Raw genomic sequence first — 11,309 nt, 5'->3', positions numbered from 1 at the left:
GAGGGGGAAAGGGCAGGAAAGACAATGAGGAGAGAGAGAGAGAGAAAAGGGGGTGAGGGGCAGGGGAGGAATGAGGCAGAGCTGACGAGACTAGGAGAAAGCAGGACGGGGTTGGAGAAAACAGCCGGTCAATACAGGGCAGAGAAAGTGTAGTCAAAACTGTAGAAAACACTCTGAGCATGAGCTTAGGTATCAAAATCTGGCCCTCAGCATTCACACTTCATCTCACTTTTTTACTGGGTAAGAGCAGGATTTGTCCTACATTGTAACTGTGTGGTTTTCATACAGAGGGTGTCTGTTGTAATGATTGGTATAAGTACGGTTGGAGCTATGTAAGGGGTGCAAAACCGTACAAAGAAATCAATAACTTTACTCATGGTAGATACCGCAAACTCCCCCATTAACACTGCGCCTGTCCAGCTGGTAACAGTCAGCGGCTGTGCTATTTTTCATTTGTTACTCATGTTGCTAGCGTGACTATCAAACCCTTTCCCGATCAGGTCACTGGGCAAATATTTGTAAATGATTTTTCATGGTTTGCTCTGGCATGGGATTGAGAAAAAAAGATCATCTTTATAGTTATATGCCAGATACGTCACATGTGTCTTTACAATAAAATTATCATGTACATCTGTAAAAACTTCGTCCAGCATCAGTCTTCTCAAAATGGTTTAACGTTATTTCCAATGTATTTTGCTGCCAGAAATTCAGCATCCAATGACTACAAAACCCTTATATCAGAGGTAAAATTAGTTCATGCTCATGAAGATTAATCTACTTCCAAATTCAAGGCAAGGTTTCCAAATGGCATATTTAATACATTATATTTTTTTCATCAGTCACTGAAATTTGTATTCAGCATGACTTTCCCTCTGAAGCAACAGAGCTTAAGGAACTGGGCAGTCAGACCCTCATTTTTAAAAGCATTGGCTAAGACACAAGACTTCTCTAATTTATACCTTCTTTTCCATTTGATCGCTGTTTTCTTCCCCCTCCCCCTGTAATTTAAGGGATATGAATATTTCCAATCAGCTACTGCTAAAATAAATGTATGAATTAAAGTGAAAATAAAATGGCATCTTACATTATGATTTATTTCTCAGTTTTTCACAGAAAGAAACATGACAGCAGAAGTCCAGCACAGATCATAAGGCAGAGGTAGACAACAATTCTCTTCAATGTACAGCATGTCAGTTTTTTAATGTTTGTGAGAGATGAGGGATTGACAACCCTGAAGAAGCCTTGGTAAAACCCTCTGTCCACAGAGCAGAGGTAATGGCTTTGTAATATCTGTACTGGAATTAGTATTGTAGATCCCATTACACTTGGAAGTGGTCCTGACTTTCTCTGTCATTGATAAAACTCATGCCCCTGCTGGAAGCACGTGTTTCTCTTTGGGTTCCTGCCTGCACCGCATGGTGTCAGAACTGACTGGGTACCGTTGCTGGGAAAGGAGAGAATAAATGAATACAGGAAGAGAAAGAGGGAAAGGTAGACGTCTCCATAATAAGAGTAGAAGGAAGCTCTGGAGCAGCCCCCAGAAGAGGCGAGATGAACAGAGAGAGAGAGCACCTCAAGCTCTCAAACTGAAAAGGCCCAACCCAAAGAGGGAGGCAAAGGAGGGCAGGGGGAGAGGGAAACAGCCAGGGAAGGGAAAACATATACTTTAACCTTGATGTGGAGGGATCACTGCTCAGCTAACAGGGTGCTCCCATCCTTACACCATGCCAATCGCTGCCTTTCCACAAGGAAAGTGATGCCACTTAGTATGAAGTGTAATAATTTCTTTATTTTGGACACCTGCTTGGACTCAAGCAACCAAGTCCCTGAGTTGCTGAGAAGGGCTTAGAACTGTGTAAATCCTAATGCTATACTGTTGCAATAGACTCTGTTCCAAATGAGGGGGAAATGCCAATCTCCTGTCCTGTTTAGTTTTTCCACTAGAGTGAAGAGTACCTCTTCCTTGCATTGATGATGGTGGCTGGTGAATTTAGCAGAACTCTTTCAAGATCCTCAACGTCCTTCTCAATATCAGGTTGACTTTACATGTTACTTGCAAACCCTTGTACACACGAGTAGTCTGCTCTCATGCAAACAGACTTTGGTAGGACTATTCACAAGTGTAAAAGGCTTTACAAGCTCAGAGTGTAACATTTTAACTTCTTCAAATGAGGGAGTATCACATAGTCTGTTTGCCTATATCTCAAGAACAGAAAAGGTTGGTTAGATCATGTGGGTAGAGACTCTGGCCCACATTTTCCTGTGAAATGAATGGTTTATTTAAGATGCCAGAAGTGGGCAGGTTTCGCACCCCAGTTGCTGTAGTATGGGTACTTCAAGATTTACACATTTCTAATCTTCCTTTTAAAACCATAAACCTGAATTACTAAGAGGTATGGAATGGAAGAGATTTTATATAAACCTCTAGTGAACTGAACCATAGCTTTCTTTATTTTCTGAAGCCTTTCTGATAACGTTAGAGCACTGTGGCAAATCTTGCCATAGACAGACTTGTATCCCTGAAATTCTTCTCAGGTCTATCTGATAACTGCATTCAGTATTTTATGTATTGTATTTCTTTGAGCCAAAGGCATTTTTCCTTTTGTTTTATTTTCTGGAAAAAATGGAAACATCTTCATAGCTTTGTTAAATAATTAAAATGACAATGTACATTTCCTCTCTAAGGAACTAGATCCTCCTCCCATTAAGTTAATGGAAAAACCCCCATTGACTTCAAAGAGAAGCAGATCAGGCTTCTGGTTTCTTGGTTGTTAAAAACTCTTACATGAAATATAGTTCTTAAGAAAAGTATTTTGTCAACATAATGAACTGAAGTGTTTTTGTCTTGTATTATAATGCCAATATTTATACTTGCAACTGAAAATAATACTACACACTATACAAAATGTTTAGTGTTTGTCGTTTATTTCTTTTAAAACTCTCCAAACTCCTGTCAAACATTCTTAATTCCTTTTGTGTAATAAGGCAGTGACGTTAACTGAGACATAAACAATGGTGGTGCCTGAAACCCACGTGGGATTGATTATAGGAGGTTGGGAGCAGGGGAGGGAAGGAGGGAGTGGAACAAGAGGTTGATCAATAAAATATATTTTCCATCTGCATGCCTTTTTGGTTTAGGATCCTCGGGGGGCAATTTAAAAAAAGAAAAGAAAGCAGTGTGTCAATTGAAGACATGTTTGCAGAGCTGAAACATATGGTTTGTTAGGAGCCTGAGGGAAGAAAAATAATGCTCGACTCCTTTGATGTTAAAGCCTATTACACTGAATGTGCATTTTACTGAGATGGAAGGAGGGCTGGGGGTGGGGAAGGCCTGCCTTACGCAGGACTGGAGCCCAAGGAGCAGGGGGGCACAGATCGCCTCTCTAAACCCTTCAGTTATCTGAAAGTGTGGAGCTTTACACTATGAAATGGATTTGTAATTGAAGCACTGGTTAATTTACATATCTCTTTTCCCCTATAACCATATATGCACGTCTATCACAATCAATGCAGAACAGTGGAGATAGTACCCTCTTGATATTTTACAGTTCTTTGCTCATATTGGACCAAATCCTGGCTCCTCCCACTTCTCAGTGGTGTGTCATAATCTGAAGATATGGGTTAGTATTCTCTTCGTCTGTCCCCAGCAGAGAACCACTACCCAAAGCCAAAACCTGTTTACTAGGACAGAAGGACTGAGTCTAATGTGCTTTGTTGCAATAAAATCTTAGGGTCAGATTGGAGGCTATCTTCTTTCACCCTTGCTCAAACTGAAATTGCATTGGGGTTTCTCAATATGAGTAAATGTGGTGGAATTTTGCCCCTTTGCTCTCAGTTATGCTTGTGCAAAACTGCACTGAACTTACTGGAATTAAGCTGGATTTACATGCGTCTAACTACCGAACATGTAGCCTCCAGTTACTAGTTTCTGAGATTGAGAGTTGACGGCTATGCCTCTAGTTAAGGCTGCCCGACACTTCCCAATTTAAGACCCTGTTTTCAGTTGCCTATAACTTTTTCAAACTTTAACCATCCCTACTGTCAGGGATGTGCCTTTTGCTGTCTGTATGAAAAGCTGCACAAAATTGGCCAAGCTATGAGCCTTTGGAAAATTCCACTTGGTACATGCTCACTAGAGATGTTAGAGTTTAGCAGCTAAATTCTTTGAAGAAGCTGAGCAGTACTTCCCCTGCAATTGCTTCTCCCAGCAGCCAGGGTCTGCTGTGTCAGCAAGTACTGGAAGTAAGAGCAGGGAGGAGAAGGAAAAAGTGGCAGTAGCCATGCTGGAATGCAGAGTAGTGGGAAATGAGGGCTTGGGGGAGGAGGTTGCAGAAGTCAGAGGATGGGAAAGAGCAGAAAAGAAAGGGGATAGCAGCAAAGGAGGAAGTGGGAGAGAGGGTGGGAGCATTGAACAGGAGCAGAGGGGGATTCAGGCAGGAGCTGGAGGGGTGGGATAGGAACAGAAGTAGGCTGGGGACACAGAGCCAGAAGGGTCTATAACCACTCTCCTCCAGAACCTGGAATAGGACCCAGGAGTCCTGAGTCTCAGCATTCCTCTGCTGTTAGGAAATAGCTGTGAAACCCACTGGAAAACTATGTTCCCACCCCCTTTTAATAACTGGTCCACATAAAGGATAACAGCCTACTGTGACATTCCCCTCTGGTGTTATCTGGACCAGTGATCTGCTAGGCCACTCCAATCCTTGACTCTGGGAGCCAGCCTTACCCTGCTGTACTGTGAGAACCCCCACTCCTGGGCTGCTCACACATAGCCTCTGGCATGTAAGCTGCTCCCAGCTACTTGCAACCAAATGACACTAGTCAATATCTCTGGTCCCAGAAACAACCCTAGGAACCTCTGTCTTGCAGTGTCTACTTACGCCCACTGGACCCTGCAAGTTTATGTAAGTTTGTCAATTTAACAAAGAAATTGATATGTACCAGGCTTGTTATCCCAAGGGGAGTCTCTGACACACTTCAAACCAAACGCACTGTTTCAGGTAGAATAAACAAACAGATTTATTAGCTATAAAGATAGATTTTAAGTGATTATAAGTCAAAGCAAAACAAGTCAGATTTGGTCAAGTGAAATAAAAGCAAAACGCATTCTAAGCTGATCTTAACACTTTCAATGTCCTTAAAAACTTAGGTGCTTCTCACCACAGGCTGGCTGGTTACTTTTCAGCCAGGCTCTCCCCTTTGATCAGTATTTCAGTCGCTTGATGGTGTCTGTAGATGTAGGTGCAAGAGAAAGAGAGCATGGCAAAATGTCCCTCCCTTTTATCATGTCCTTTCTTTCCTCTTGGCTTTGCCCTCCCCCCTTCAGAGTCAGGGGAGCATTACCTCTTGGCAGTCCCAAACTGACCAAAGAAGGGGGTGACTCCCTCAAGGGTCTAACAGATTCTTTTGTTGCTGCCTAGGCCAGCGTCCTTTGTTCCTGTGAGGCTGGGCTGGGTTTGTCCCATACATGCCCTGACGAGGTGTGAACTGCCTCTCTGTTCTTGGAGAGTTTTTGCATGGGCTTGCTTTAAGCCATGAGGATACATTTTCAGCCTCATAACTATATACATAAAATTATAACCTATAACATTACTGTAACAATTACTATAACAACCATGCTCAGTGCATTATGAGCCTTCCAAAGACACCCAACATGACAAACTTTGCATTGGATACCACACAGTCATTTTATAAAGATGAACATAGGGGTGTAGGGTGTCCCCCCGAGGTACAGAGCGTCACATCTACTACTGCTACCAGTTACGGCTGGTTTAGGAGACTTAAACAGATGACACTACACAGCTCCTTACTGGCTAATAATGGCTTTCTAGGCACATTTGAAAAACCACACTAGGTGCCTGTCTGCTTCTTTCAATATCTAAATACCTTTGAAAATCTGACCCTAGATGATTTGCCCAACATCGTCCATAAAGTCTGAGGCAAAGCAGGGACCTGAACCTGTGTTGCCCAATAGTCGTTCCCAACCACTAGACCACCCTTTCTTGAATACTCTGAAAGTAGGGGGAAGGACAAGAGTCTAGTCCTTTCTCTTTTCAGTAGCCTGGGGATGGGCCCCTTGTCTGCTTTGGGAATCTGTTCTGCTATGAACGAGGTGGGAATGAATATCTCTCCTTTTCTCTCTGTTGCCTGTTCACACCAGCACACAGTCAGACGCTTCCCTTTTCTTTTGTCTTTATTTCTTTGGTTCATTCGAGTTCATTTAGACCCTCTTTTCTGTATCCCAAGACCTGAAGTGCCTGAGGAGGCTGCATTTTCAATTAGGACCAGCTGGAGCTAAGGAATCCGGTGGAGAGGCAAGCGCTCCCAAGATGCTTAGCTAATATGTTCCAGTTGCTATAAAAACCTGATCAGGGAACTAGAACTGAGACTGGGCCAATTCGGAGAAGATTAGTTTAAAAGTCCATATTATATGTGCTCTCAAGCCGTGGGGAACTATGAAGCTCTTGGCCATTTAATTATTTTCCTTGGTTAGTAAAGGTTTGGCATTTTACTTTGCAAGTAGCCTGTTATCAGCTGATCTTGGATGCTTGGTAGAGACATAGGGCTTGTCTACATGGCCCTGGGGTGTGCACTACAGGGGTGTGAGCTGCAATGCCCACTGAAGTGTTGAGCTATAACTGCCCCGTGTTAGACCCAGCTAGAACAAACTGTAAATGGGACTATGTTAATACAAACTAGGTACCGTTTAGTTTGTGCTAGAAGGGTCTACATGGGGCAGTTATAGCTCTACACTCAGTGTGCACTGCAGTTCACACACCCCCGTAGTCCGCACTGTGGGGCCATGTAGACAAGCTCATAATGCCTGGTGGGAAATGATTGCACCAGTCATGCTGCTACCGGAGGGGGGAAAGGGTGACCAGCTATTAGAGTGACCCTAAAGCACCAGCCATGCTCAGCAGCAGTTGGTGCCCACTGCAGGGAAGATATAGTAACTGCAGTAGGAGAGGGTCAACCACTTGCGGGACTTAAGTTTTGGTTAAACTGGATCAGCGTCTACATTTCTGGATGCTTAACATAACAGAATTCTTCTCAATTGATGGATGGGATCCTCAAGAGTATATGGGAAGTGGCCCTGCTTGTCCTTCACAAAACCCACCCACACTCTTCTGTTACCTCCCTGCTCAGAAAGGCAAATGATGGGCTGATGGGTTTGTGACAGTTCCCATTGTTGGTGCTGTCCTTTCCTGGAGACAGAGTTCTGTAAGGCTGGGTTAAAAAGGCAGCAGCATTCATTGTAATAGCTGCAGAGATATTTTTTAAAATGGAAGTTTTGAATTGATAGCTCTTACAAAAATGCTGCAAAAATTGGAGAGGGCCTAAAATGTTGTGCACAGGGTTTCTCTCTTATCCCCATGTCACCGTGCCTTTGTGGGTCACCACTGAGGATACCAAATTCAGGACAAACTGCTGAGAAATAGGGCAGACACCCCCCCAAATTGGTGGTTATTCTCCTATACCAAACCAGCAACAAAAGTAAACTTCTGTTTCACCACACTGGCTAACAAGAAGCCAGAAAAGCAGGCTCCTTAGGCATTTCAGCCCTGTATTCAACATCCAGGCACTAAACCTAAAGATGAGTGGTTCTTTAAAACCAATTTTATCAAACAGAAGGTTCTTCTGATCCCAAAGGACCAGCCACACACCCAGGTCAATATGCAACTCAGATCTTACCCAATAATCATACTGTTGCCAATTCTTTAGTATCTAAAATCTAAAAGTTTATTTATTAAAAGAAAGAAAGAAAGAAAGGTGAGCGTTAAAATTGGTTAAAGGAATCAAATACATACACTAATTGCAAAGTTCTTGGTTCAGGCTTATAACAGTGATGGAATAAACAGCTGGCTTGTTAAGTCTCTGATTACTTCCAAATCATTGGAATGTCCTCAGTCCCTTGGTTAGAATGCTCCCATTAGTATAAGTTCATAGTCCAGAGGTTTGAGCAGGAAAGAGGGAAAATGGAGCTGTTTCCAGGGCCTTTTATAGCTTCTGCCAAGTGAAGGGAAACCCATTGTTCTCACTGTGGAAAATAACAGGTAACAAGATGGTGCTTGGAGTCACCTGTACATGCATGATTTTGCTTAGTCATAACAGAGGCCACCACAGAAAAGTCCATTAAGTGTAGATAGGCATCTTCCATGGCCCATTGTGAGTTAAGTGTTCCTCAATGAGCCATTTAACTTGAATAGTCCCTTCAAGATGTGCAAGCTAAATACCTTGTGGGCATTACCACAGCAGCCAACATATTTGAAATACAGGTATAGAGCCAATACTCATAACTTCAAATACAAAAATGATACATTCATACAAATAGCATAATTATATTCAGCAAATCATAACCTTTCCATAGACACCTTACATGACATACTTTGTACAATATTTGTTGCAATTATATAACAGTGGTAGCAACAATGATCTACACGGTCATATTTTATCAGATAACGTCACACCCCAGTATTATAACAGTTAAGGAGTGGGGGGAGGGTCTGGATCATGTTTGCATGAGTGAAAGAAAAATTTCAGCAAAACACATTCTGTCTTGTAGACATTGCCCCATCAGCTGCAGCTTGAGATCAACAGCCCATGTACCTGCTAGAGAGAATATTCCACTACTCCCTAAATTATGTCATGAAGAAGGCCAGACCTCATTAGGCTCAGGAAAAGAATATATCTATTCAGCAATTCATTAATAGTAATTGGTAGTTCACAGTAATTGGAATTAAATGTGTTTTTATGCTAATTTACTTGACAATGCGTGCGGTACCACAAATTATTTCCTGAAAGGACAAATTCCCTAGTAATTATAATGCCATATATTCCTTGGCTATGCAACATAAGGACCAAGTTTTAGCCAGGTTGTGCTACTGCCTTTATAGGTGTGCAAGATGGGGAGAGGACTCAAGGATCCTCCCCGGTAAAGGTCAGACATATGCTAGAATTTAGATAAGGCTTTATAAGCCTATGGGCTCTCTGCTGTCTTCCCAGGAAGCACTAGCCATCTGAAAGGGGCTGGGTCATAGCCTACATGCCCCCTCCTCCCCCATCGTCCACAGGAGGTTGCCAGGTACAGAGGGCCGAATTCCACTGGTACCTCCCTACTGCCAACAGCGCTCTTCCACACCCCATACCTCTCCACCCAAGGCTGTCCGCCATGGCACAATCTAGCCCTTTATTTGTATCAATGCAATGTACCTATTTTTATAACATTTTACCAAAATTGTTATTTTCTTGGACTCCATGTCCCCTTCCTGTCCACACCTTACTGCACCTGTAATTATTCTTGTCTCCCTATGTATTGCTGAATAATACAACCGGTGACATTAAATAAAGCTAAGAGCTGGAATATGTCACTGAATTCAATCAGCCACTCATTCACAGTGTGCTCCAAAGGGAAGTGTTCAGTAACATTAATTCTTTATTATATCACTCAATAATTATTTCCTTAAATTATGCAAAGTACTGTTTGCTTTGGATGAATCATTCCCCTTCACCTTTTCAATTGCAGTTTCTATTAAGTGTTTCCTGACAGCTGCGGGAGCTTAACATTTATTTGATTAAACATGAAACATTTAATACTGCAACCAAACCCAGATAGAGCTGTAGGAGATGTTTGGAAAGTAGCCAACAAAAAACACACTGAGTCTGGGTTCAAGGTTTGCTGCATTTCAGGTACCTGAGAGGAGGAATTTCACCCCGTGATGAAATTTGCTTCCCCATTCAAAGATTTTTCCCCACAGCTGCCGAGCCAGCTTCTCTGGCCAAGACCTGACACTTCTTATTTATTTATTTATTTATTCCATCTTCTGGACTGTCCTATAGCTCACTACCTCCCCACTGCCTGCTGAGTCTTCATGAGGCACTGACAGGCCACTCAGACATCCCTCTTGGTTGGCTATTGTCCTTCATAATCTTAAGGCACTTGTGGGGGCTCTCATAAGCAGCCTGACCCACCCTCCCATTGACAGGGTGGTGGAAGAGGAAGGGTCAGGGAAACCCTCTCTCTCCTGCTGTAATAGGAGGGCAGACTAGATGATGACAATGGTCCCTTCTGGCCTTGGAAGCTATGAACTGAACTGAGCTGGAAGCTATGAACTGGGGGTTGGTAGTATATTGTAAGGTCTTGAGTGGTGGAGTTTTTCTAGAAGCTTCTATGCTAGAAAGCGAAGTCCCATTATTGGTAGCATGCAGTTAGTTCCCAAGCTGTAGTATTAGGCCATAGCTGCATCCTGAGGCATAGACCCAAACACAGTGAGAGGAGGGATTTCCTCTCCTCCTGACCTACTAGGTGCTTCCTAACAACACTTTCTTGTAGGGGAAAAAGTGACCTGGTCTAATGCTCCTTCCCCAAGTGTAGATTAGAGAGCAGCCTGCCACAGCACTGCAAGGGCCCACTAGAGAGTAGGAGAAGGAAGGAGGTCTCCAATTTCTTGGCAAATGTAAACAAGGAGTCTTAGGATTTGATGAGGAGTGGCCAGTGGTAATGTGAATTCCCTCTGGAGACCGGAAGGCCTTGAGGCTCAAAGCTAGTCTGAAGTGGGTGGACTGTGGCCAATCCCCTGCAAATGGATCTGCAGGGTTCAGTTCATGAGCACCTTTCTGAACTGAAAAGCCTGTGGTTTGCATGGCACCAGCATGCACAGAGGAAAGAAGTCCGCTCTCAGCCAGAAGCTGAGCAGTTGACTGTGTGCTCATATTTGTCAAGACAGAATAGTATCTACAGGTGAGTGAATGACAAATCAGGTGAGGAGAGGAAGATTCTTACCACATGCTGTGTGTCATTAAAATCCAGCCATGGGGTAATCTGGGGCATGCTCCTGAGAAAACCCCAGGTGTTCCAGGAGCATGTTTCTAAATAATTCTGCTCTGTGTGGGAGAAGGCCGGGTGGGGGTATAAATGAAGGGCCTTACCTTCTTGTTGCAACATGCACCTCATGAAATAACCATGCATTCATGCAACAGCAATTAATATAAGCATTTCCAGGGAGAAGGCCAAGGTGGGGCACTTCACCTTGGTTCCTCTTACTCCCAGATGAGAGTTTGATATATGGAACTAGCTGCTGATTAACTAAAGCTAGCAGGAATTCACATTAGATGCATTGCCCATAATTAATTAATGTCTTCACAAAAAGCAGAGGTGGTTTTGTCTATAAATGTTTGGGGGAGGGATAGCTCAGTGGTTTGAGCATTGGCCTGAGCATTGGCCTGCTGAAACCCAGGGTTGTAAGTTCAATCCTTGAGGGGGCCACTTAGGGATCTGGGGCAAAATCAGTACTTGGTCCTGCTAGTGAAGG

The 11,309-nt window shown here is 43.2% G+C and overlaps 1 protein-coding gene across 1 annotated transcript in view; it reads left to right on the top strand.

Annotated features, from left to right (window-relative positions):
* Positions 1 to 2,392, top strand: part of IL17REL (interleukin 17 receptor E like) — a 28,370-nt gene extending 25,978 nt beyond the window's left edge. The window contains exons 16-17 of the mRNA XM_029910834.1: positions 1,104 to 1,158; positions 1,933 to 2,392. Of these exons, the coding sequence (XP_029766694.1) occupies positions 1,104 to 1,158; positions 1,933 to 1,972 (95 nt within the window). The 3' untranslated portion in view covers positions 1,973 to 2,392. The remainder of the gene's footprint in view (positions 1 to 1,103; positions 1,159 to 1,932) is intronic.
* The last annotated feature ends 8,917 nt before the right edge of the window (positions 2,393 to 11,309 follow it).

Source organism: Terrapene carolina, unplaced genomic scaffold (genome assembly GCF_002925995.2).
Source record: "Terrapene carolina triunguis isolate 2854851 unplaced genomic scaffold, T_m_triunguis-2.0 Scaffold68, whole genome shotgun sequence".
NCBI lineage: Eukaryota > Metazoa > Chordata > Testudines > Emydidae > Terrapene > Terrapene triunguis.
This window is presented reverse-complemented; position numbering and strand designations above follow the sequence as displayed.